This window comes from Phyllostomus discolor, chromosome 1, assembly GCF_004126475.2.
Source record: "Phyllostomus discolor isolate MPI-MPIP mPhyDis1 chromosome 1, mPhyDis1.pri.v3, whole genome shotgun sequence".
NCBI classification, from domain to species: Eukaryota; Metazoa; Chordata; class Mammalia; order Chiroptera; family Phyllostomidae; genus Phyllostomus; species Phyllostomus discolor.
In genome coordinates this window covers 155,646,067-155,672,914 of record NC_040903.2, presented here as the reverse complement: position 1 = coordinate 155,672,914, position 26,848 = coordinate 155,646,067, and the positions used below count along the sequence as shown (strand labels likewise).

At 49.3% G+C, this 26,848-nt stretch overlaps 1 protein-coding gene across 1 annotated transcript; it reads left to right on the top strand.

Moving 5' to 3' along the window:
- Positions 1-26,848, top strand: PLA2G4D (phospholipase A2 group IVD). Its single transcript, XM_036032111.1, has 20 exons — positions 1-297; positions 3,850-3,922; positions 4,121-4,257; positions 4,833-4,964; positions 5,658-5,698; positions 6,073-6,115; positions 7,594-7,657; positions 8,023-8,159; positions 9,157-9,267; positions 9,398-9,435; positions 9,618-9,753; positions 10,095-10,231; positions 11,453-11,675; positions 21,818-21,935; positions 22,334-22,471; positions 22,728-22,844; positions 22,976-23,167; positions 23,428-23,594; positions 24,164-24,350; positions 25,501-26,848. Exons 1-20 carry the CDS (start codon positions 130-132, stop codon positions 25,725-25,727), a joined length of 2,586 nt encoding a protein of 861 aa, XP_035888004.1. The 5' UTR covers positions 1-129; the 3' UTR covers positions 25,728-26,848.

Genomic DNA, 26,848 nt, shown 5'->3' with positions numbered 1-26,848 from the left:
CACCTGCCAGTCCTGGAACCCTGCCAGAGGATTCTGGAGATGCTGGTTGACCCAGCCTCTTGGGGAAGAAAGAAGGTTCTGAGCTGAGGGAGTGGTCTGGGGGTGGAGCCCCAACCTATTTATAGGATCATGGCACCTCAGAGGCCGACAGGCTCACAGTCAGCCCTGTCTCACTGGAACATTGCTGCCAGCCTGGCAGGGAGGTGGCGTCTTGGCAGGAGCTCGGCCTGGAGCAGAGCTCTCAGAGTTGGCATGGAGAGACTGACATCTAGGGGACCACCTGGCCACCTTCCTCAGGTAACCCTTCCCCTCCACGCCTCAGAGAAACACAGTGGCTGTGCATCACAGAAGGAGGTCCCCCAGGCCCACAGCCCACCACTGCAGGCAGGGGACTTCCTGGAATTGGCTGGAGCCCGGCAACCACCATGGGCATCTCGAAGCTCTGCCAGCCCAAATCCTGCTCCACTGACAATTATGTGCTGTGCCCAAGAGTGGGCCAAGGAAGCTTACAAACTGCTCACCCCAACCCTGCCAGGTGCTTCCCCTCAGCCCAGATTTCTCACTCTTTGTCAGAGACCAAGGCTACAGGAACTGGCTCCTCAGGTCTCCCCAGAACTCCAGTCGGTGGCTGGGAAAGGGGCTGTGTGTCGAGCTCACTATCCTGAGCCATATACCTTATTTGCAAACCTTATCCAGCTTCTGAGCCTTGGCCCTGAGATCCAGGCCTGAGTTGGGTCCAGACAGGCTGTTCCAGGTTGGTGCTCCTAGAGAAGACGTGCCTGGGGCAGGCCAGACACCAGGGAACCCTGGGGTAGATAGAGAACTCGTCCACTGCAGGGTGACATTGCCGTGTCCCTGGGAACCTGAGTTTGCCCTCACACCTGGGAAGCACCTTGCCTGCCACTGATGTGCCTAGACCTGGCTGAGTCCCCGAGACCAGGCTCCTGGTGCCCGGCCTCCAAGGCGAGCCTCAGCTGTGCCCTCACCCAGGTGCTTCCCTGCTGGAACGGAAGGCTGGGGCCCGCTCTGGCAGCAGGAGCGTGGCTGGCAGGGCAGGCTGGGCATCTGGAACTTGCTTTGGTTGTGCCCACTGTGCTTGGCCTGACTCAGGAGACGCAGGGCCTGAGGCTGTGCTGTGGCTCCCACTCCTCTCAACCTCCTCACGGCCCCCACCCCTGTGGATCACTTGGTGCCGGCCTGAGTATTTTCCCTTTCTGCTGAAGGCACCAAGGTCGCAGATACTCTGCATCTTGGCCTGGGGCTTTCTCTGGGACACATCCCCCATGATCCTCTCCACATGGAGGAGGATAGAGTGGGTCCCGGGGTCCCTGTACCAGGGCAGGGGGAAACAGTGGCTAGAACTCTCTGCAGGGAGGCACTCCCAGGATCCCACAGGTAGCTGGGCTGGGGCTTCCTGCTGGAGCACTCCATGAGCGTCCAGGGTCAGTCGTTGATTAAGGCAGGACTTCACGTGGGACATTCTTTCAGCGGGGAAAATGATGCTCCGGTGCCCTCAGGAGGAAAAAGGATACTGTTAGTTAACATGTTAGTTCAATAATCATATTTGGCTAAAACGAATCTATAAAATTCTAGTGTCTAGATATCAGTGGGGCAAAGTTGCATGGTTTTACAAAGAAGCAAAGTCCTGGGAGGGTAGAATGGCACAGCGGTGCGAGCTGTGGTCCCGAAGGCCTGGGTTTGAGTCTAATGATGTCACCTCCTAACTCTGAGTCCAAGGGCAAGGTAAGCATTCTGAGCCTCAGCTCTCTCATTGCAAATGAGAGGAAATTAGAATAATACCCTGTGAGCTATTGGGAGGGTAAACCAAGTTCGTAAATGTAATATGCTTAGTACAGCACCTAGAAGCATAACAAGCACTTAATAAATAACAATAAAGCAATTATCTAAAAACCGCATGCTTCTTGTTAAACATTTTGTAAGCATTTAGCCTCAGAACACTGCATGAGGTTGATACTATTATTAGTCCCACTACCTATGAGGAAACAAAGGCACAGAGAAGTTTACTGACTTGTCCAGAGTCACACAGCAAGTAAGTCACACAGCAGGTAAGGGTCTAGATCCAGACAACCTGGCTGGGAGCCTGCCCTTGACCACACCACTCGTCTGCCTCTAGTAACGATCAGTCATAATTATTGTCAGAGCCCATCCTCCGGGTGCTCTGCACTAGCGATGGCTTAGAGGTAGGGAGAAATGGGGTTTTCTCCTAAGAAAAAATATCCTGTCAGGGGATGGGGGCTTTCTGAGGTTGAGAGGTTCTTGGTGACTGGAGATAATAATGCTCATATAGGACAATGTGCCCAGATGGAAACTGAGCATTTGGGGGCACTTCTTAGCAGCCCCAAGAGGCTTTGGAGGGAGGGCTGCCTCTGCCCTCCCCCCTCGGTTTAGAAGTGGGCATTGAAGCACGGCACCCGCAGGGCCTCAGGCTCCCAGCCAGCCCCCTCTCTGTGGCTGCGGTGGTGGAAGCTGGATGCAGGGAGAAAGGTGTCTAAAAGCTCATTAAGTCCCTGCCAGTGTCCAGCTCTGGTTTAAGACCTGTAGAGCTGAAATGTTGCTGGTGCCTCTGGAGTGGATCCCCAGGAAGGGAGAAACAAGTCTACCTTATGGGGGGATTACACGTGCTCTGCCAGAAATATGACAGCAATGACAAGGACACTCAGCATGGAGCCACGGGAGAGGGACAATGCAGGGACCCAGGGGAGAAGGGAGGGGGTAGGGGCGTGATAGCTGAGGGCTTTGCTGTGCCCCATTGTTCTCGAGGTTCTCTGTGGGGGGTGGAGAGTCACATCCCGTGGACACTGAGCCGGCCCCTGGTAAGGAGCTCCTGTGCAGACCAGAGACCGGTTCCTGGTGGGAGGAGACACGTCCCGGTTACAAGCACCAACGTGGGACAGGTCCTGGGAGAGTGAAGGCAGCGGGCAGTCTGGTTTCCTCACACACTGTCCCCCAACTTCACCACGATAGGTGTCCACCTTGCGAGCATGGTGCCGCCTCTGCCTCAGGCCACAGGGCCTTATTCTAAGACACGTGTGCAGGGTGCCCAGAGAAAGCCACACAGCCAAGCTCAGGAATAACAGAGACCTTGATCCCAGCAGTGCCAAGGACCTCATTCTAGGGGTTGGGGCCACATCCTTAGTGCCCTGTCCCCAGCAGGACCCAGCCACTGCCACCTGCCCTCTGCTCTTCCTCCTGCCACCTTCTTCTGCTCATCTTCTCTGCCCCTCCCAGCTTCAGTCTACTCGGTGTCTTCTTCCTCCTCACGGAGCTTGTCTGTGGGCCTGTGTGATCTCACCAGCATCTTAATACCCAATGACCCTTCACCCACTGCTCACAGTAATGGCCTGATGCTCTTGGAGTTTCTAAATTTCCACCCGAGAGAGGGAATACCTGTGGCTATCGCAGACCACTGGGGTCCCCGAGGCTCAGCCTTCCCAGAGTCATGCGTCCACTTCCTGTCCAGAGGACGGGGAGATGATGGCAGCAGGTTCACACGCTTCACCAAAGGGCTGCCCTCCTCGGGAGCTCTGGGGGTGGCTGACACCAAACTGACCTGCTCTTAGCCCTTAGTTCCCTGCTTTTCCCACTACACTGTGCAATCCTGTCTCTGAAGGAAAGTGAGTCCCACAGATTCCATCCCCCACCACAAAGAGATCAGCCGTTCCCTGACTGGTGCAGCCCAGAACCACTGCACCCAGGTCAACTGTGGGCAAAGGCTGTCTGGCCCCAGGGCACCTGGCAGCATCACCAAGCATCTCAGGAGAAGCCTGGGCTCTGATTGGTGGAGCTCATGCGTGAGCAGGAGGGACTCACTGGTTTATTTCTCTCCAGGGGGAGACCTCTGCCTGTTGGCGGCTCACCATGAGGGTCCTGGAGGCGCGGGGCCTGGGCTGGGCTGATGTGTGTGAGTAACTGTCTCTTGGGGTTCGGGGCTTGGGGATGACTGGGTCCTATGGGAAAGGCCCAGACAGGTGCCTTGGGACTGGGCTGGGCTGGGCTGGGCTGCCACTGTGGCCTCCAGGGTCTTGGTGGGAAACTGGTAAGTCCCCTGGAAAGGGGTATGAGGAATTCTCTCTCACAGTGGTTCTCTTGGCATTGACAGTGAGCGAGGCAGACCCCTACGTGGTTTTACAGCTGCCAACTGCACCTGGAATAAAGTTTAAGACCAAAACCATCACCAACTCTAGTCATCCTGTATGGAATGAAACCTTCAGTTTCCTAATCCAGACTCAGGTCAAGGTAAGGGTCAGGCCACCCACCTGAGGACAGGCTGTACCTTGCAGAGGGAGGGTTCTTGGGGTGGAGCACAATTCCCTCCGGGGCTTATAGAAGGTGAAGTGTGGGTGTCTCTGTGCCCCAATCTGGATGTGCTGTGTGTGAGAGAATGTGTGAACCCAGCTGCCTGCGGGCCTCCAGCAGGTGGCTGGTCCTTTCTGTGCCCCTCTATGGCATGGAGACAGCAAGAATCCCCTCCTGACTTGGCCTGCTGTGAGGTCAAATGAGATAATACACTCCTAGTACAGTGCCTGGTCCACACAGTGCCTCAGGGAGCCAGCAAAGCAGGGATGTGGTGGGAGGGAGAATTCTTTGATAGAATTTTATTTTTTATAAAAATAAAAATCAGCAGGTGGAAATTAGGAACTTTTCTGGGTTTTCTTTTACTGCTTTTAAGTTTTACTGTATTTTTCTTTTGAAGTGCAAAGTGTGGAGGCATAATAGTCTTTTCTGGCTCTGATTATCAAGTAAGGACTCAGAGGAGGAGGGCCACAGCTACGAGTAAATAATGTGCTAAGTTGTTGTTCTCGGGTCCCTAGAATGTTCTGGAGCTGAGCGTCTATGATGAGGACCCAGTCACACAGGATGATCTTTGCTTCAGGTTTCTCTACGACCTCTCAGAAGTCCCCCCCGGCAAGCTGCTCCAGAAGACCTTCTCCCTGCGTCCCCAGGTGCGCTGGGCGTCCCCTCAGATCCAGGCTAAGGAGGTTTCCCAGTTTCTTCCATCTTTTCAGCTGCTTCTGAGTTGAGGTCACCCATACAGAGATGCAAACCCCTCCCAGAGATATTCACATTTTAATAGGAAAGACAATGGTTTAACTTGACTGTTACACAACTGAATCATTCAATAGAGAAATTTTACTGTCTGTGGGAGGAAGTTTTGGGTGGTGGAGAACTTCCTAATGTCCTTAAAACACAGCTCAGTGTAACTAACCCCTGGGGTATTAGTGGCTTTGTCACTCTTGCTTACTGTCTCTATCCTCCCTGTGCCCAAGGCCTGCTTTGTGACGGTCTCTGTGTTTTTTCTCCAGCAGGTGAAGGCTGGGGTGGGGGAGGCCAGACTTCTGGGGTCAGAACCCCCTCCAGAGGAAGATGAAATGGGCTTTGGGCATTCTTAAGCCTCTTTGGGCTTGCGCTCCTCGTCTCCCTCACAGACCTGGTCTCTGCAGACTTACTAGCTGTGGTAACCTGGGCAGGCAGCCCATCTTTCCCTAAGTCTCAATTTCCTCATCTGTAAAATGGGAAGAATTGTAATACCTTGCCTCCCTTAGAGACTTGAGATGATGAAATAATGACTGTAAAAGAACTTCGTCAGCTCCAAAGACTCACATAAATGTTGACGACTTGCTCATCTTTAATTTCAGGGACAGGAGGAACTGGATGTGGAGTTCCTGATGGAAAAAACGTGAGTAGCCTCACACAGCCCAGGGAGTGTCCAAGGACCCAGGCTTCATTTAGGGAAATGTCATTGACCCAGATCTTCCCATTGGTCCATCCAGCCCAGGTTCCCCATCCCTCATCTCTCCACTCCTGCCAGTCTGGGCAGTGGGGACCCTTTTAGAGAAATGAGGAGAGGAAGGTCAATGTTTTCTCTGCCCTGCTCTCTCTCCTCACCTTTCACTGTTCAGAAGCATCTTTCCGCACCCTGAACGGTATTCAGGGCTTAGAGAACCCTCAGTGTCATCCAGGGAGCCCCACATGGGTGGAGCCCTGGCTGTGAGGGGGGTGGAGAGCTTTTGCCTTTGCAAGGCCAGACTGTGAATGGTTTGATTTTTCCAGGTCAGAATGCCCAGAAAACCTCATCACCAACAACGTCCTTGTGGTAACCATTACCTTCCCTGAGCTCGTGAGGGGGAGCTGAGGTGGGAGTGGGCCAGAAGGGACAAAGCAAGGACAGGGCTTTAGGGTAAAATCACCCCTGGCCTTTCAGCTAGGTGGTCACGTAGGAAGGTGGTCAGAGGCAAGGGGCTTGGAGGGGCCTGGGCTAAAGGGAATGTGGAAAGAAGGAGGCTGAGGCTATGCTGCAAGAAGGTTCTGGCCCAAGTCTGTATGGTGTGTTTGGTCACCTGCGCTGAACTCACAGTTTTTAGCCCTGGAAGAAGAAGCCCTGGTGGGAAAGTCATGCAGGCCAGGCCTGGCTCATGTTGTTAATATGGAGGTAACTGAGGCTCAGAGGGAGTTTCCAGGGTGGTGGGCTTCCCGGGGATAGGGTCGGGGATCAGTCAGCTCTTCCTTGAGACAGTAGAGAGCCCTGGTCAGCTCTCCTAAAACACAGCAAGGTCACAAAGCTGCAGTGGGTAGGAGTGGACATGTGGTGGTCAAAGATGCATTAGAAGCTTTCTATTCAACGTGTTGTCCCCCTACAAGCAAGCTGACCCAGCAGCAGGGCCGGGCCTGGCATGAGGTGAATAATGCGCTTAGAGCCCCTAATTGAAGGAGGCACCAGCTCAGGGTCCTGCAAGGGCCTGTTTGATGGACTAGTATTACTTTTGCAAATGCAGGCAATACCTTGCTTTATTGGGCTTCATTTTATTGCATTTGCATTTTTTACAAATTGAAGGCAAGGCTTCCTGTTAGCCAAAAGATCACGACTCACTTTACTGTGATACTCACTTTACTGTGGTGGCCTGGAAGGCAACGTGCAATACCTTCGAGGTATTCCTGTGCACATTAAAATAGTCATACTGATGGCAGCTGCCTCTCATCTGAGGTAATGGAGACCACGGGTGTATTGACGAACTCGGCAGTTCTACAGGTGGGGTCAATAGCAAGAGCTGAGTAGGCTATAGCTCTCAGCTGGCAAGCATTCCAGAGAAAATGCCACAGGTCCACTTGGCAAGTCAGTTCAGTGGCAGACAACCAGGAGGTACTTGGCACTGTAGTTGCTAAAATGTTAAGGGCTGTTCTGATCTGTTCTGTTATCCTGTAGACCAGCAGTTTGTATAATACTCTTCGCGAGCAGTTGTAGTAGAATGAATGCATCCTCCAGGTTGAGGCTGTAGAGAAACCTAGAGAAGAAAAACCCATGCCTGACAGCTGGGGGACCTGCAGAGATTCCAGAAGTTTGGCAAATCTAGAGGAGCTCTGGGGTGGGTGAGACAGGGCTCTCCTGGCTCTTCCAGGACGCCTGGCTTAGCAGATGCAGCACAGCAGAGGTGGGGTGAGGGGTCCGGACCCACTCTGGACCCCACTTCCTGCTGTGTGTGTGGTGGATTTGGGATCTCGGGGCTCAGAGGGTGAGGTTGAGGGGACCTCAGCTCCCCCTGCAGAGCCCCCTGCCCATGATGTGATCTGCCTCAGGCTCGGGAGCTGTCATGCCTGGATGTCCATGTGGAGAGCATGAAGAGCACAGTCGTGGTCTCAAGTGAGACCTGCTCAGAACCAGGTCTGACTTCGGCCTGGAATGTGGCAGGGAGGGTTAGATGGGGGTGGGTGGGAAACGGGTACAGGGCAGGTGAGCAGCAGGGCAGAGCTCGCCACTTCCTTCTTGCTCACGGAAGGCCAACAGGTCTCCTCTGGGCAGGAGGGTCCCCCTAGCCTGGGGGAGGGCATTTCACAGGACGTGGGAGTCCCATGGGGTTGGAGACCTGGCAGGCTGGGGCGGGGACTCTCCAGAATCCTGTTTGGCACGGTCCAGCCACCTGGGCCTCCCACCTGTCCAGGCAGGGGTTCTGGGTCCCTGTGGGGTCTCTTGCTCCCCTTGTGTTAATCTTCCTCCCTTCTCCCTAGATCAGGAAAACCTGGAGCTGGAGCTGGTGCTGAAAGGGTCATATGAGGACACACAGACATCTGCCCTGGGCACAGCCTCTGCCTTCCGCTTTCACTACTTGGCGGCTCAGGAGGCAGAGTTGAGTGGGCGCCTAAAGGTAGGTCTTTGGGTCTTGACCCTGGAGCTCTCCTGCCAGCCCAGCCTTGGGCCAGCTCCAGCTGCTGCAGGCTCCCCCCCCAGGCCTGTCCTCTGCCAGGCCAGCCCCCTATGGCCTTGTCAACCTCCCCGAGTTAGGCCCATGTCCTTGGCAGACTGGAGGATCCTCAGAGCCTGCGGAGGGTATGGGGAGGGGGGGTTAACACCATGTCTGTCTTTGCTTGAAACCTTTAATGGCTTCTCCAATGATTCTCTTAGAATAAAATCTTATGTTGATGCCTATGGATGCTGCACAGCCAGGCCCCTGCCCACCTCCACTGCCTCATTATGATCCTCGTTCCCCCTCATTTATGATGCTCCAGCCATAACTTGTCTCTTCTCACTTTCCTGTCCTCCTCTGGCTCCTTCCAAGACTGCCTGCTCCTCCTCCTCCTCTTCCTCCCCCTCCTCCTATTTTAGATATCAGCTCAAATGGCTCCTCTTTCAGAGGGGCCGTCCTTGACTCCCCATCTTAAATAGACACTATGCATCCTGCCTCTGGTTTCTCTGTCTTATCACACCACTCATTTCCTTTATAACACTTATTAACATCAGTTCTTTACCTGTTTCTTTATAAATCATTTGTAAATTCATATACAACTTAGAACAATAACTAAATATGAGCTATTATTACACTAAATAAATAGTAGCCATTATTTTTGTAATTAGCATTATTATAATTTGTTAAAAATTGATTCTTTTTTAAAAGATTTTATTTATTTATTTTTTAGAGAGGGATGGGAGGGAGATAGAGAGAGAGAGAGAACCATCAATGTGTGGTTGCTGGGGGTCATGGCCTGCAACCCAGGCATGTACCCTGACTGGGAATCGCATTATTATAATTTTAATAATGATAAATATTATAATTATTTTTGTATTATGAGGGAAGGTCTGCCTGGATCACTGTCTAGATGCTCAGTACGGATTTGTTGAGTGAATGAATGAATATTTCCCTCCAGAGCTCCAAAAGCAATGGCTGGAACTCAGACTGCTCAGCTGGGCACCTCACTGTGCCCCTGAGGCCCGTGACTGTGGGGAAGGAGCTGGCTGTTGATGTTCCTGCTACTGATGTAAGTGGCCTCCACTGGGAGGGAAGTGCAAGTGAGCATGAAGATGGGGAAGCCCGAGGCCCCCAGTGGGTACTCACATTCCCTTCAGAGTCTAGGACCTTCTGAGCAAGGTCTCTTGCTTTCGTTTTAGGCCCCAGGAGTGAGGCTACAGCTCAAGGCTGAGAGCTGGTAAGGGACATTCACATCTGTTGGGGACAGTGAGGGGTGGCCGTGGGACAGGGGAGTGCTGTGGGAAGTGTGCTCCTTGGGGTTGGGAGCAGGGAGGTTATCTGGCAGCAGTTGTGAGCTTGGCCAACCAGGGACTGAGCTCTGCAGGTGCCCCCTGACCCTTGGATCCTCTGCTGCCCCAGCCCTAAGGACCTGGCCGTGCGCCTGGGCTTCGATCTGTGTGCAGAGGAGAAAGCCTTCCTGAGCAAGAGGAAGCAGGTGGTAGCCAAGGCCCTGAAAGAGGCCCTGCAGTTGGACAGAGACCTACAGGAAGACGAGGTTTGGGGAATCCAGGGGTGAGGGGGTGCAGGCATCTTGGACTGGCCTTAAGGGACTACCTGATTCCTATGCCCTCTCAAGACACTGCAGTCAGCAGAGACTGGGGGGTGGGGATGTGGGAGGAGATATGGGGTGTGGGTAAGCCCTGGGGTTCTTCTCACTCCCTTTGGAGCTCTGTCCACGTCTGAGAGTGGTCACTTCCTGGGGAGGGGCTGGGTGCTGCCTCTAGCTCTGACTCCCTCGGGCCCTGACCACAGTCCTGATCAGGTCCCTCTCCTGGAGGCAGGAGGCAGCTCTATCCCTGTCCTTGTTAGGCCAGCCTGTGTCTTTGTGTGGTCCAGGTCCCCATCGTGGGCATCATGGCCACAGGAGGAGGTGCCCGGGCCATGACCTCTCTCTATGGCCATCTGCTGGCTCTGAAAAAGCTGGGACTCCTGGACTGTGTGACCTACTTCAGTGGCATCTCGGGAGCTACATGGTGAGAGCTCTGGGGACTGGAGCAGCAGAGGGTGACCAGGCCCCAGAAGAGAGTGGGGTGGAGGTCAGAGGGACCCTCTATATGGAGAAGACAAGTAGGTATGAGCAGTAAGCTCTGCTGGGTACCAAGCAGTTTTCTCAAAAGGGAGGAAACAGACATTACAGAGGTTCCGCCACGAGTGGGGCATTACAGGATGTTCACTGCGTGCAGCCGATTCAGAAGGAGTTGGGTCTGAGTCTCTCCAACACCACTGACTGGCTGGGCGCCCTCGACCGACTTATTTCCTCTGATTCTCAGTTGACTGATCTCCAAAACGGGGGTAATAATAGTACATCCTCCACAGGACTGGAGTGGGCCAGCCCAAGTAAAACACTTAATGGGTTTGACATTTTCCACGAGCTCCAAATTGATGGCTCTTTTTTCTTTCGTTGTTATTAACTCACTTAATACTCACAAAACTCTCCAGGGCAGTTTCCCTTATTGTCCCTACAGTACAGACGAGGAAACTGAGGTCAAGAGGTGCTATTAGACCTGGAGACAAAATTGCCTCCCTACACCCTACCCCGCCCATAGTGAGGTGGAACTTCTCCCTGTTAAGAGATGCATTCCTTGGAGTCTTATGGAAATGTGACTTCAAAGGAGGAAAAGAGAAGTCATTTCCTCAGAGGAGTTTAGGTGACTGCCGTTGAGGAGCAGTCCCAGAGGGCTGCAGGACAGACCTGTGAGGCCGGGAGCAGGTAGAGAGCGGTGCTACAGCGCACAGCAGCTACTAGCCATGTGTGGTTATTGACCGTTTGAAATGTGCCTAGTCCAAACTGAGATGTGTTATAAGTATAAAATACACAATGAATTTTGAAGACTGGGTTTGGAAAAATAAATTTATCTTAATTTTTTATATTGCATGTTGAAATAATTTTGGGGTATGTTAAATTAAATGTTATTAAAATTAATTTTTATTCTTAAAATTTTTTAAGATTAATTTTGATCTCTTTACTTTTTGAAAGTGTGGTTACTAGGAAATTTTAAATTATGTAAGTGATTCACATATATTTATATTGGACAGCACTGATCCAGGAGAGAAAGCCCTGAGACATTTTCCAGATAGGTGTGGCTTTGGCTGCAGGAGCAACGCTTTGGGAAAAGTAGAAGGTGGGAGGGGTGGAGTTGCAGTGACCCATGCTGGGCCTCAGGATCCTATTGTACCATCCCTTTGTTTTCCAGGACAATGGCCCAACTATATGGGGATCCCGAGTGGTCGCAGACAGACCTCCAGGGACCTATCCGACACACCCGGGAGCAACTGGCCAAGAGCAAGTTGGAAGCCTTCTCCCTAGAGCGCCTGACAGCCTATCGCCAGGAGCTGGAGCTGAGAGCGAAGCAGGGGCAGCCCACAACCTTTGTGGACCTGTGGGCTCTCGTGCTGGAGTCCATGCTGCACAGCCAGGTAGGGCTCCTGCGTGTGTGGGTTGAAGTGTGAATGCAAGAAGAGGGCTGGCGCGCCCTTGCAACCAGCTGGCGCGCACGCTCATTTTCTGCAGGGTAAGAGTCCTGGACCCTTGGTTAAATAATGTGGGAGCTGCCTTTTTGAGTCAGGCTATTCTTCATTTAATTTGCCATGAAACTGAAATTCCTGGATCTCCCAACAGCTAGGGACCAGACAACGCCAAAGTCAGTTGAGCAGTCAAAACTTTTGCATGTATTTGAGTCAGAGAGATTGCTTCAAGAGTCTTTATTTTATTTATACTGCATTACAAACTGTAGCTTTCTCTTCATCTTCATGGTAATGTTAAAAGCACAGACTCCTGTACCAGATGCCCTGGGTTCTACTCCCTGTGCCTCGTACTAGCACTGTGTCCTTAGGCACATTATTTCAGCTCTCTGTGCCTCCATTTGCTCATCTGTGCAATAGGAACAAGAATGGTGCTTACCTGGCAGTGCCGGTGTGAGCACTCAGTGGTAACTTGCGTAGAGAAAGCATTCCATGTTAGCTGGTATATTCCTTTACAAATCCTAACACCATTAAGACAAAACTGAGCATATAAATTTCTAATGCATTGCTTCTTTAAGGAAAGCTTAGTAAGGTAACTACTGAATCTTACATCAACTGATACAATTATTAAAATCAGTGAATTTTTTACACTATTTTTACCACATATCTGAACAAAGTTTCTTTTAAAGCATTTAAAACAACTGAAACACAAGAAGTACATTTAACATGCCTAACAAAAACTAAACTATCAAATATATTAGTAGAGGAAAAAGTCTTATCTTTATTACCTTTGGGTATCAAGAGTTTGACCAAAATGCATATTATGTAAACCAACCAAAAATGAATGTGCTTTAATTTTTTTAAAATTGTGGGTAAAGATTTTTATCAATATGGTATATGATGTGGTATGTTAATTTTTTTAAAAGATTTTATTTGTTTTTAAAGAGAGGGGAAGGGAGGAAGAAAGAGAGGGAGAGAAACATCAATGAGCAAGAGATACATCGATTTGTTGCCTCTCACATGCCCCCAACTGGGGACCTGGCCCACAACCCAGGCATGTGCCCACACTGGGAATGGAACCAGCAACCTTCTGGTGTACAGGCCAGAACTGAATCCACTGAGCCACACTGAACCAGGGCTGAATTTTTTTAAACATATTTTATTCTTGCTGGCAAGCACAATGCTACTTGGAAGTTACCAGCCATTCTTATTTTTTACTTATTAATTTAAAATCTTATTATTAAATATTTATTATGACAATCTTCAGACATAAGAAAATGCATAAGCATAAAGAATAATGTGATGAACATTCAGGATCTTACCAACCAGCCTAAGAAGTGAAATGTAACAGAAAGAGTTAAAGCCCCCAGTGGACCCCTCCCCACTCCCATTTCCTCCCACCCCCAGAGGCAACCACTATTCTGAGTTTAGATTTATGATCACACTCATGTCTGCAATCTGTATACTTTATTATATTATATAATATATAATTACATAACATATTTTATATACCTTTCTTACATACTTTATTGTTTTATAAAGATTTTATTTATTTTTAGAGAGAGGGGAAGAGGAGGAGAAAAAGAGGGAGGAAAATATCAGTGTGTGGTTACCTCTCACACGCCCCCTACAGGGGATCTGGCCCACAACCCAGGCATGTGCCCTGACTGGGAATAGAACTGGAGACCCTCTGCGTCACCGGCCTGCACTCAATCCACTGAGCTACATCAGCCAGGGCTTATATACTTCATTATATACACTTTTACTATGTGTACTTTTATTAAAAATATATATCCTTAAGAAAAATACATTATTTACACAAATGATTTTGTACAAGTCTCCCAATGCACATGTGTTAGAGATTCTCTATGCCTTGAAGCTGTATGCCCAGCAGTGCTCTCATTAGGCCACTGGGTACATGTACCTTCCACTTTCCTGGCTATTGTCAAGTTGTTCTCCCAAAGGGTTGTAGCAATTCACACTCCCACCACCTGCGTATTACAGTTTCTTTTTTCTACACACTCTTCAGATTTTTAAATTTTTGTTTATTTTATGGGTGGGAAATGAAATTTTATTGTAGTTTTTCATTTCCTCGGTTTTTAGTGAGATTGAGACTAAATATATTTTTCAAATATATTTGTCATTGAGACTTCCTCTTTTGTGGATTACCTACTCAAATTCTTCTACATTTTTCTGTTCATCTTTTTATATCGTTTTGTAGAAATTCTTTTTATATTTTGGATATTAATCCTTTATCAGTTCTAATAGATTTTGATGCATAATTTTAATACAATTCAATGTATCATTCTTTTCCTTCATGGTCTGTGCTTTTAGGGTCTTAAGAAATCTTTTCCCCTCCTAAAATTATAAAATGTCTTCTCACATATTTGTATAAAAGTTTTAAAGGTTTGTCTTTCACAATTAGACCTCTAATTTGCCTAGAGTTTATCTTTAGGTGTTACGTGAATGGGAATCCAGTTTTATTTTTTTGCATATAGATAGCAAACTTCCCCAATATCGCTTATTGGGTGTTTTTTCTCCACCGATCCACCTTACTACTTCTGTCATGGGCCAGATTTCCTGCAGCCACAGCCTCTCCCTGAGCTCCTGTTCCACTCTCGTGGGACTGGTTCTCTACCCCGGGCCAACCAACACTGGCTGATTACTCTACCTTTGTAATATATCTCGGCATTGGACAGGGCACGTTCGCCCCCATCTGCCCCTGGGTTCTTCTCAGAATGATCTGGACTATTTTTGGCCCCTTATTCTTTTGTACATGTGATAGAATCAGCTGGTCAAATTTCATGGTAAATGTTGCTGGAATTTTCATTGAAATGTCACTGAATTTACAAAACTAATATAATTACTTGAAATATTTTTATTTTATGAATATATCCTATATGTTCTTTGCATCTACTGTTTAAGTTCATTTTCCATTTTGAGGGCATTTTTAAAATATATTTTATTGATTATGCTATTACAGTTGTCCCATTTTCCTTCACTCCCCTCCCCCCTGCACACCCCCTCCCACCCACATCCCCCTTTAGTTCATGTCCATGTGTCATACTTATAAGTTCTTTAGCTTCTACATTTCCCATACTATTCTTGCCCTTCCCTTGTCTATTTTCTACCTACCATCTATGCTACTTATTCTCTGAACCTTTTCCCCCCCTCTCCTCCTCCCACTTCCCCTGTTGCTAACCCTCCATGTGATCTCCATTTCTGTGGTTCTGTTCCTGTTGTAGTTGTTTGCTTAGTTTCTTTTTGTTTTTGTTTTAGGTGTGGTTGTTAATAATTGTGAGTTTGCTGTCATTTTACTGTTCATAGTGTTTGATCTTCTTTTTCTTAGATAAGTCCCTTTAACATTTCATATAATAAGGACTTGTTGATGATGAACTCCTTTAACTTGACCTTATCTGAGAAGCACTTTATCTGCCCTTCCATTGTAAATGAAAGCTTTGCTGGATAGAGCAATCTGGGATGTAGGTCCTTGCCTTTCATGACTTGGAATACTTTTTTCCAGCCCCTTCTTGCCTGTAAGGTCTCTTTTGAGAAATCAGCTGACAGTCTGATGGGCAGTCCTTTGTAGGTTACTGTCTCCTTATCTCTTACTGTTTTTAAGATTCTCTCCTTATTTTTCACCTTGGGTAAAGCAATTATGATGTGCCTTGGTGTGTTCCTCCTTGGGTCCAACTTCTTTGGGACTCTCTGAGCTTCCTGGGCTTCCTGGAAGTCTATTTCCTTTGCCAGACTGGGGAAGTTCTCCTTTATTATTTGTTCAAATAAGTTTTTAACTTGTTTCTCTTCCTCTTCTCCTTTTGGTACCTCTATAATTCAGATGTTGGAATGTTTAAAGATGTCCTGGAGGTTCCTAAGCCTCTCCTCATTTTTTTGAATTCTTGTTTCTTCATTCTTTTCTGGTTGCATGTGTCTTTCTTCCTTCTGGTTCACTCCATTGATTTGGGTCCCAGTTTCCTTCGCATCACTATTGGTTACCTGTACATTTTCCTTTATTTCACTTAGCATGTCTTTATTTTTTCATCTAATTTTTGGCCAAATTCAACCAATTCTGTGAGCATCCTGATTACCAGTATTTTGAACTGTGCATCTGATAGGTTGGCTATCTCTTTGTTGCTTATTTGTATTTTTTTCTGGAGCTTTGATCTGTTCTTTCATTTGGGCCATTTTGTGTGTGTGTGTGTGCGTGTGTGTGTGAGTGCACCTGTTGCATATGAGGGGAGGAGCCTTAGGTGTTCACCAGGTGGGGGGCAATCCAGCCACTGGGTTGTAATGCTGTATGTGGGGCAGGGCTCCGAGAGGGAACAATGGAGCTTGTTCCACTCTGCTGGATTTCAGTCACTTCCCCCACTTCCCACAGGCAAATTGGGCCCTTCTGGTGCTGATACCTGGGCAGGTTGGTTTTTGTACCTTCTAGGACCCTGTGAGTCTCTCCAACGAACTCTCCTGTGAGGCTGGGAGTCTCTTCTGGCACCTCAATCCCCACAGGTGTTTTCAATCAGTGTTTTGAGGCTTTATTTCCCAGTGCTGGGACCCTGGGTTGTGCGGTCTGTCTCACTCCCCAGTTTCGCCTGGTTTATCTGAGCATGAATGTGAGACCGCCTGGTCTGCCAGCCACCTTGTGCACTGCACCCCTCCACAATCTGCCACCTCACTGCGTCCATCAGCTGCTGCCTTGAGCCCGGGGTCTGACAGCCACCACTTTGCCACAACCCCTCTCTGCCCAGCAGCCTGACTAGGCCCCTCCTACTGGTCTGGATGAATGTTTCTTTTCTAACTCCTTGGTTGTCAGACTTCCATAAAGTTCGATTTTCTATTGGTACTGGTTGTTTTTTGTTTCTAAATTGTTGTCCTTATTTTGGTTGTGCAAGGAGGCACAGTGTGTCTACCTACGCCTCCATCTTGGTCAGAAGTCTGGAGTGTTGGGCATTTGTTTTATTAACTGACTTTTCTGCCTGGTAGCACCAGTCAATCACCATAAAGTCAATCACCATGTGGAGAAGCTTGTTAACAGGCTGCTTTATGAGGTGCTAGAAGATGCAGCTTGACCACAGGCCATAAAGAAGACTTTAATTTAATTACCATCTGATCCTCCAGTAATGACTCAATTTATTATGATCCTTTTTAAAAAAGACAAACTTTGCTTTGTTCTGTTCACAAGAATAAGGATTCTTGCGATGTCACTGAATGATAATGTATTCTTTAAAATGAGCTCCCACTTGGCTTCAAAAATGCCGTCCCAAGTAGGAAAGCTTCTCAAACATTATTCCTTTTTCCTTCATTTTGATGCTTTATCTCTTAAAGCTAGCATTTATTATTTTAAATAATTCTTTAGACAAATTTACACTTGATCTTAGCCAAAAGGCCAAGAAATGATTCTTTGGATAAATTTAGTATTAATTTTAAATTTGTCTCTAGATAAAAATAAGTATCTCTGTATTAATCTATGGTACCAAAAGTCCTTTTAAAATGCCAGAAAATATAACTCCATATACCAAATTACAGTTTCATTAGCATTTAGTATTATCAGAGAATTATTATATCTTGAATTTCACTCAAAACAACTTTATTAGTTCACATACCTCTCTAATATTGCTTCAGTTTTTGTAAAAAAAAAAAACTTGTAAAATACACTATTTACAATCAGTGCTTCTCAAGCTCTTGAAGCTTTTGTCTTTTAACTTTTTGCTGTCAAACACTGAAATGCTTAGAAGCTGCACACCATTCAAAGAGAAACTCATTTTTCTCTTATCTTTCCCTGAGTTAAGGTCTTACATGATTTTCTTTTTAAAATATATTTTATTGATTATGCTATTACAGTTGTCCCATTACCCCCCTTTTATTCCCCTCCAGCCTGCACACCCTCTCCCACCCACATTCCCCCACTTTAGTTCATGTCCATGTGTCATAAGTTCTTTAGCTACATCTCCCATACTATTCTTGCCCTTCCCTTGTCTATTTCCTACCTACCATCTATGCTACTTATTCTCTGAAACTTTTCCCCCTCTCTCCTCCTCCCACTCCCCTGTTGCTAACCCTCCATGTGATCTCCATTTCTGTGATTCTGTTCCTGTTCTAGTTGTTTGCTTAGTTTCTTTTTGTTTTTGTTTTAGGTGTGGTTGTTAATAATTGTGAGTTTGCTGTCATTTTACTATACATGTTTTTGATCTTCTTTTTCTTAGGTAAGTAAGTCCCTTTAACATTTCATATAATAAGGACTTGTTGATGATGAACTCCTTTTACTTGACCTTATCTGAGAAGCACTTTATCTGCCCTTCCATTGTAAATGAAAGCTTTGCTGGATAGAGTAATCTTGGATGTAGGTCCTTGCCTTTCATGACTTGAAATACTTCTTTCCAGCCCCTTCTTGCCTGTAAGGTCTCTTTTGAGAAATCAGCTAACAGTCTGATGGGAACTCTTTTGTAGGTTACTGTCTCCTTATCTCTTACTGCTTTTAAGATTCTCTCCTTATCCTTGGCTAATGTAATTATGATGTGCCTTGGTGTGTTCCTCCTTGGGTCTGACTTCTTTAGGACTCTCTGAGCTTCCTGGGCTTCCTGGAAGTCTATTTTCTTTGCCAGATTGGGAAAGTTCTCCTTCATTATTTGTTCAAATAAATTTTCAACTTGTTGCTCTTCCTCTTCTCCTTTTGGTACCCCTATAATTCAGATGTTGGAATGTTTGAAGATGTCCTGGAGGTTCCTAAGCCTCTTCTCATTTTTTTGAATTCTTATTTCTTCATCCTTTTCTGATTGTATGTTTTTTTCTTCCTTCAGGTCCACTCCATTGATGTGAGACCCACCTTTCATTCCATCACTATTGGTTCCCTGTGCATTTTTCTTCATTTCACTTATTGTAGCCTTCATTTTTAATCTAATTTGCGACCAAAATCAACCAATTCTATGAGCATCCTGATTACTAGTATTTTGAACTGTGCATCTGATAGGTTGGCGATCTCTCGGTCACTTAAAAGAATTGGTTCTGGGGCTTTTATTTCTTCTTTTGTTTGAGCCATCTTTTTTTTTTTTTTTTTTTTTTTTTTTTTGGTCTGGTCATGCCTGTTCCATATGAGAGAAAGAGCCTTAGGTGTTCAATGGGGCAAGGCAACCTAGTCACTGGGTTGTGACCCTGTATGTGGTGGTGGGGTCCGAGAGGGAACAATGGTGCTTGCCCTGCTCTCTGTGGATTTCAGTCCCTTCTGCCACTTCCCCCAAGCAAACTGGACCTTTCTGGTGCTGATTCCCATGTGGGTGGGCTTGTGCACCCCATGGGTCTTTCCAATGACCTCTCCTGAGAGACTGGGAGTCTCTCTCTGTGCCTCAACCCCCACAGATGTTTTCAATCAGTGCCCCAAGGCTCTATTTCCCAGCACTGTGATCCTGGGTTGCAAGCAGTGCCTTGCTTCACAATTGCTGCCTCGCTGGGTCTGCCGGTTGCCACCCCTCGGCCGGGGTTTGCCAGCCACCATTTGCACGCCCAGGGTCCACCCGCTGTGGTCTTATGCTCCTGGTCATAATGCTATTTGTGCCGTGGGACCCCTCTCCACCTAGTTGCCCAACTCTGCCCATCCTACCAGTCTGGATGAACATGTCTATTTTAACTTCTTGGTTGTCCTACTTCCATACAGTTCAATTTTCTGTCAGTTCTGGTTGTTGTTCTGTTTCTAAATTGTTGTTGTCCCTGTCTTGGTTGTGCGAGGAGGCACAGTGTGTCTACCTATGCCTTCATCTTGGCCCCCTCTGATTTTCTTTAATTTTGGACAAAAGGCTTTACACACTCACTAGTTCCACCCTGTACGGCACCCTGCCCACATCAACAAGCCGCCAACACTGCACCCAGGCTCCCTCACTTCAGGCAGGACCCTTGAGCCATCAGAGTGGCTCTGCTGAGTTAGGGATCCTCAGATGGGAAAGGGGTGGGCAGGGGCTGGAGATCCAGAGCCTGCCGGGACTTCCTGGTGAGCCATTAAAGGAAAAGAAGCCCTGTTTCAGTCCATGAAGGGCTGTGCTGAGCCTTTTCCAAGCCTTTCCCCGGGGCAGAAATTGAACATCTGCCGTAAAAGGACACATTTGCCCTCATCATACATGTCATACCCAGGCAAACAGGATTCCCAACTAAAAGGACTTTGAGAATGGGAAGTGCAGATATTAATCAAGCCCCTCCTTTCTCAATACACACGCGCACCCACACCTACAGGACTGACGTGCAGATAGGACAAACCTTCAGTGCCTGCAGGGTGAGACGTGGGGAGGAGGGGTTCTCCTGTGGGTTCCCTTTAACTCAGGTCACACTGGGTGTCACTGATCAAGTGGAGAAGAAGATGACTGTGGTTGACACATGAGTGCGCTCACCGAGTGATAGAGGGCTGACAGGGAAGAGGAAGTTCACGGGTGGGTTGAGGCTTTGCCACTGTGGGAGGGGGACTCCTCGCTGGCTGGGCCAGGCTGGGCTAGAAACCCAGGACACACACCTGGCCGATCCTCAGAATCACCTGGGAGGATTTCACGAGGCAGATTCCTAGGTGGCCTCTGCTGATTCTCAGAACAGACCTAGTCATCTGTATATGTGATGTGCTTTCCAAGTAAATCCGAGGACAAGAGCTGATATGGCAGTTTGGGAACCCCCCAGGTCCAGCTCCTGAGGGAGGTGCCTTCCAGCGCAGAGAGCTTAAGAGAGGGATGGCACGTTCGTGGCACAGGTTCTGCTCCGTCAGACACAGTCCAGGGCCTGTGGCGGCAAAGCCCCTCCCAAGGTGGGGCTCCAGGCAGCCACCACCTTGCTGATGCTTGAGATGAACCCTGTTTGCTGCTCTGGGCCAGGATAGAACGAGACCTTTCCCTAGAACTCCCCAGGAGGCAAGCCCCATTCCTGGCCACCAAAGCCAGAGCCCGGAGTGCTATTGGAGAGAAAGTTAGAGACAGAAGGCGAAGGAGTGCTGAGGGGGAAGCGAGGGTGTTGAGGGTGTCGGGGAAGCATTTGGGAGGGGCTGAAACCCCACCTGCACTAGGTGAGCCTGGAAGGGGCAGCCCACCCCTGGCAGAGCTCACAACGTGTACTAAAGGGGATTCCTTTCTTATTTTTCATTTATTACTTATTTATTTAGCATTGAGGTAAAATTGCTATGCTGTATTTTAACTGACTTTTAAATGGGCACAGGAGCTAATACAAATAGCTTACATATTCGATATACAATTCCTACTTATGACAAGAAACATGCTTTTTGGGAGAAATTTCCCAGCTTAAAAGAACAACTGTTATTTTCCTCACTCTTACAATTACCTGGAAAACATATTAGGGTCCAAATCGCCTTGTAGATGAGCTCCTCACTCTCTTTAGGCAAAAGCCGAGGACATCAGATAAGACGTTTTTTCCTGACTCCTCCCAGAGAGCATTTCCTGTGTGCTCCCCAGCTCCCCTAGTCTGCACCAGGGGTCTCCTCTCACTGTTCCTCTAACCACTACTACCCTTTAATCCTAAATTAATTAAGACTGACTGTAAAATCCGTATGGCCTTCTACCTTTGAAAAGGTTTTGCAGGAGTTTCACCCTGTACCCAAAGCTGTGGCAGGCCAGGCCCCTGACGGCCCCTCAGGGCAGGCCACACTCACCCAGGCTGAGCTGTCGGTTCCACCTCCAGTGCCTCTCCACCCTCGCTGCCCCCGCCTCAGCTCAAGCCCTCTCCCATCCCTCCCCCCAGTTTCCCTCCTCGCCTTCCTGTCAGTTCAACTTTCCGCCTAAGAGGGGATTCCTGTGTCCTTTCTGGAAAGCAGTTCATGTGCACCTTTGGATCTGTGTGTTGGGGTGTGTGTCCACTGCACCCTTTAGCCCATAAAGATGGGGCCACTGGAACCACAGGATGCAGGGGTGGGGTGTCACTGTTCACATTGCAGTCCTTGTAAACAGCACACTCTGAGGCAGGAGCAGTCACCGAACATGTGCAGCCACCCACACCCCCCAAATCCTGAGGGGGAGCTACCGCTTCACCCCCAGCCTGTGTCCCCACCCCACCCTGTCCTGATGGAGCACCCTGTCTCGAGGGCACTCCTAGCCTCACTGAGGCCCTATGCCCCTCCACCCCAGGTGACGGACCAGAAGCTGTCAGGACAGAGAGCTGCGCTGGAGCGGGGCCAGAACCCTCTGCCCCTCTACTTGAGCCTCAATGTCAAAGATAACAATCTGGAGACGCTCGACTTCAAGGGTATGGTCCTCAGTCCTGTCCACTCCACACCCCCAGACACATGTTGGTGTGCATGCAGATGTGCACACACGGACATGCACACACGACACACATGCACACCTACTTTGCGCCCTGTGGGTCCCCAGAAAATTCAAAGAGCAAACTGCTGCCTAGATGGAAGGGTGGCAGTGCTGGTGGGCTGAGGAGCCAGACCCTGGAGCTTGCTGTCCTGGAGGTGCGGGGGGGTGCTGGTGGGATGTAGTCAAGGGGCGGGTAGGGGAGGGAATGGTCAGCCCAGGAGTCAGCCAGGCAGGGAGGAGGCTGAGGCCTGCTGGGGGCAGAATCTTTGGCTCCTACCAGAGCAGGGGCTTCCCCTGCCCATTCTTCTCTCATTCCCACCTCTCCCTCCTGCTCCTTAGAATGGGTCGAGTTTTCCCCCTATGAGATCGGATTCCTGAAGTATGGAGCTTTTGTCCCTGCGGAGCTCTTCGGCTCTGAGTTCTTCATGGGGCGGCTGATGAAGAGGCTGCCTGAGTCCCGCATCTGCTTCCTGGAAGGTGAGGGCTGGTCACTCTGAGGGCCCCGGCCGGGCCAGTGCGGGGCCTCCCTGAGCGATGTGACTCCTGTACTTGGGTCTGGCAGAGCCCCCGGGTGAGGGCTGGCACTGGGCTATAGGGAACAGGCATCTCAGAGGCAGCCTGCTGCCCCTCCTATTTTCCACGTGCACGCGAGGGTGGGGATCACTGGCTTCTAAGCGAGAGGAACAGGGTGTTGAGAGCAGAGGCTGACCTTTCGTGGGGGCTTGGCCTCCAGGTATCTGGAGCAATATTTTCTCCCTAAACTTGCTGGACGCCTGGTACGACCTCACCAGCTCTGGTGAAGCCTGGAAGCAGCAAATCAAGGACAAGATCAGGAACCTGGGAAGAAAAGGTAGGCAGCAAGGAGGGCCTGGGGTGAGGCCACTTTCCCTGCAGATGCCAGGGGTGGGGGCTGTCAGAGGGGGACAGGACCAGGCATCTCCAGCCTCTCCCTTGGACCGATGTCTGTTTCTCTGGGCCCAGAGGATGCCCCTGCCTCCTCGAGGACCTCCTCGTGGCTGGAGGACTTGTGGCTGCAGCCTGGGACGGCACTGGCCCGGGCGTTTAAGGGCTTCCTGACAGGCAGGCTGCTCTACCAGCACAGCTCCAACTTCCTCCAGGGCCTGCAGCTGCACCAGGACTATTGCAACCAGAAAGATTTCTCTACCTGGGCAGGTAAGGGCCACTGCCGTATATCCTTGTGTAATAGGGTTAGACTCCTGGGTGGAGATGGTCCATGGCTGAGGTCATAGCATCCAGTACTGGGGTATGGCCTGGAGAAGGTCTTGGGAAGGGCAGGTGTCACGTGAATGCAGGAGTGACACCAGAGGTACGAAGGGGACATGGAGGCAAATGCAATATGAAGGGGGGGGCACTGTGTGTGGATGATCCGCGATGGAGGGGCTGCCCCTGACCATCTCTGCCTCCCTCATCAGACAGCCAGCTGGACTCCAGCCCTGGCCAGCTGACCCCACAGGAGCCCCAGCTCTGCCTGGTGGATGCCGGCTACTTCCTGAACACCAGCTCCCCCTCCATGTTCCGGCCAGGCCGAAGGCTGGACCTCATACTCTCCTTCGACTACTCCCTATCCTCGCCCTTTGAGGTGCTTCTGGTTACTTAGCCAGGCTGAGCTCCAGGGGCAAGCAACAGGTCCACTGGGCCACTGGCCCAGACCACCTGTGTGCCCAAGGAGAGGGAGAGGTGACAGACTCTGACCCACATGCTCCTTCTAGGGTCCTTCGTTGGGAAGGGCTGTGGAGGTGCTGGGGCCCCAAGGGAACAGCTGATCAGAGCTGGGAGGGGCCCCTGGCCTGTCCGTGTCTGTCCCACCAGAGCCTCCCTGGAGACTCTAGGGACATATGGGGTAGGGCCGTGATACAGAAGTGTTCCCCCACTGAGGTCCTCTAGGCTCTGGGACTTGAACAACCCAGCAACAGCAATCCCAGATGGGGGTGGGAGGTGGGGTACCCCACCTAAAGACTTTAACCGAACAGCATTGCAGTCCACTGGCATCCTTTGCCGCCCCCTGAGCTGAACTGGGCCACGGACAGGAACCGGGCTGTGTTGACACTGAGCAATCAGTTTGGGCTGCAGCCATCCCACATTTTCTAGAGCACTGACCCGGGATGACCAGGAAGTAGCGGTTCTCTCTGGGACTCTCTCCCCAACCAGACGCTGCAGCAGGCTGAGGTGTACTGCGGAGGCCGAGGGCTGCCGTTCCCCCGCGTGGAGCCCAGCTCCCAGGATCAATGCCAGCCCAAGGAGTGCCACCTCTTCTCCGACCCCACCTGCCCCAATGCCCCTGTCCTGCTGCATTTCCCGTTGGTCAATGCCTCCTTCAAGGACCACTCTGCCCCAGGTAAAGCAGCCCCTCCCTCCAGAACATGCGGGCAGCCTGGCCCCTCTTGGCACTGCCCTGGGCCCTCCCCAGTGCCCGTGTCCAGTAGAGGGTGAGGAGAGTCTTAAGGTTAGTCTTCCCCCCCAGTTTTGGACACAATAGTGTCCTGGTGTCTGTTTCAGATGCCCGATGCCTGCATATTTGCAGGGGCCCCCTGTTTGCAAAGTCATCATGCTACTGTGCTTTGTTATGAACCCCAGCTCCTTTACCCACCCACCCCCAAATTCCCCTAGCTACACCTGGGCCACTCAGCTCTCTTGCTTCATGGGTTGGAGTTTGAAGGACCCCTGCATCTAGACACAGCCTGCATTGTCGCCATCTGCAGCCACCTCCACGGCTGCCCAGGCACCAGGTGGCTGGAGGGCTTCATGAGTGCTCTCCAGGCTAGACAGCCAGTGTGAGAGGCCCAGGCCCACTCTCCCAGAGTCCCCTACACCAGGGGTTTCACCTGGCATCTGTCACCCTACCCCAGCCCAGGCCAGGGTCCTTTCTCAGTGAGCTGAGCCTCTTTCTGGGACCCCTGAAATCTAAACCCTTCTCACATTTCTTTCAATCCTTGCTTTCCATCAACTGGTCAGATTTTCTCTCCTTTTGGAAGGAAAACCAAATTTCTGCCTTTTTGCTTTATTCCTGGTTTTCTCCCTCTCACCATAACTCCCAACCTTCCAACTGTACTCTTAACATGGTCAATACACATCTTGGAATTCTGTGCTTCTCTCAGCAAAGACTGTTTTTTTGCAAAGCAAGAGTCCTGTGGTTTTCAGCCTCTTGTTTCCATCATTGGTGAGAATCCATTCACTAGCCTATTGACCTTGTCGTCCTGGCGGTTTCCAGCCTGCCCCCAAAGGTGCTGTAGCTATCTGAGGTTACCTGAGCAGTGGGAGAAGTGTAATGCTGTGAGGAAGTGCGGGGAGCAGCAAACTCTTTACATCTCAAAATAGTATCCTACTCTCCACATGTATGCTTCTGGGCAAAGGACACAGGCTGGGAGAGAAGCAAGGAGCCACTTTAGTGGGGAGAGCCCACCCCTGTGCACAGGTGCAAGGCTTAGTTCTACCTGGCTGTGGAGGCCTCTGGGTGATGCTCCTAACCTCCTCTCTCCCCTGAGCAGGTGTCCAGCGCAGCCCTGAGGAGCTACCAGCCGGCCAGGTGGACCTCACTGGGGCCACCTCACCCTATGCCATGTTCAACATGACCTACAAGGAGGAAGACTTTGACCGCCTGCTGCAACTCAGCGATTACAATGTTCAGAACAGCCAGGACACCATCCTACAGGCCTTGAGGATGGTCCTGAAGCGCCAGCCCCAGGGGGACAGACTTCCAGGGGCACAGTCTTGAGGCTGCTCAGGGGCCCCAGCACCCCGAGGACCAGACTGTTTTCCAAAGCAGCTGCACAATGCATTCTGCGCTCCTGTCAGCACTGTATGAGGGTTCCAGTTCCTCCACCCTCGCCATACTTGTCATTGCTGTCTCTTTTATAACTATAAATTATAGTTACCCTAGACAGTATGAAGTGGTATCTCCTATGCATCTCTCTGGTGACTCATGCTGTTAAGAATCATTTCACATACTTATTGGCCTTTCATATATCTTTAGAGGTATATGACATTTTACATGTCTTCAAATTTTTTGACCATTTTAATTGAGGTATTTGTCTTTTTATTGTTACATTGTAAGAGTTCTTTAGGTATTCTACATAGAAATCCCAGATCCGATGTATGATTTCCAGTGTTTTTCTCCGTCTGTGGGTTGTCTTTTTACTTTGTCGATGATATCCTTTGAAGCACAGAAGTTTTTCACTTTGACGATACCCAACTTGTCCATATTTTCTTTTGTTGCTTGTGCCTTTGTTGTCATATTTAAGAAACCACTTCCTAACCCAAGGTCATGAAGATTTACACCTGTAGCTTTAGTCTTACATTTATGTCTTTGATCCATTTTGATTTACCTTTTGTAAGTGATGTGAAGTATAGGTTTGACTTCATGCTTCTGCACATGGGCATCCAGTTATTTCAGCACCATTTGTTGCAAATGCTGTTCTTGCCCCCACTGAGTTGTCCTGAGGCCCCTGTTGAAAATCCATTAGCTGTAAATGTGAAGGTTATTTCTGGACTCTGATTCTATTTCATTGATCTACTTGTCTGTCATTTTGCTGATACCATATTGTCTTGATTTCTGTAGCTTTATAGTACGTTTTGAAATCAGGAAGTATGAGTCCTCCAAATTTGTTCTTCATTTTCCAGATTGTATTAGTGATTGAATTTCCATATGAGTATTAAGACTAGCTTGTCAAATTGTGCAAAGAGGGCAGCTGGGATTTCAGTGGTGATTGAATCTATAGATGAATTTTGGGGGCATTGCCATTTTAACAATTGAACATCTTCTGATTCATGAACATGTGATGCCTTTCTGTTTGTTTAGGTCTTCTTTAACTTCCTTCAACAATGTACAAATCTTGA

Coding starts and splice junctions, on each gene's coding strand:
- PLA2G4D (XM_036032111.1), top strand. CDS start 130: ATGGCACCTCAGAGGCCGACAGGCTCACAGTCAGCCCTGTCTCACTGG. Junction 298..3,849: donor CACCTGGCCACCTTCCTCAG/GTAACCCTTCCC, acceptor ATTTCTCTCCAG/GGGGAGACCTCTGCCTGTTG. Junction 9,268..9,397: donor TTGATGTTCCTGCTACTGAT/GTAAGTGGCCTC, acceptor CTTTCGTTTTAG/GCCCCAGGAGTGAGGCTACA.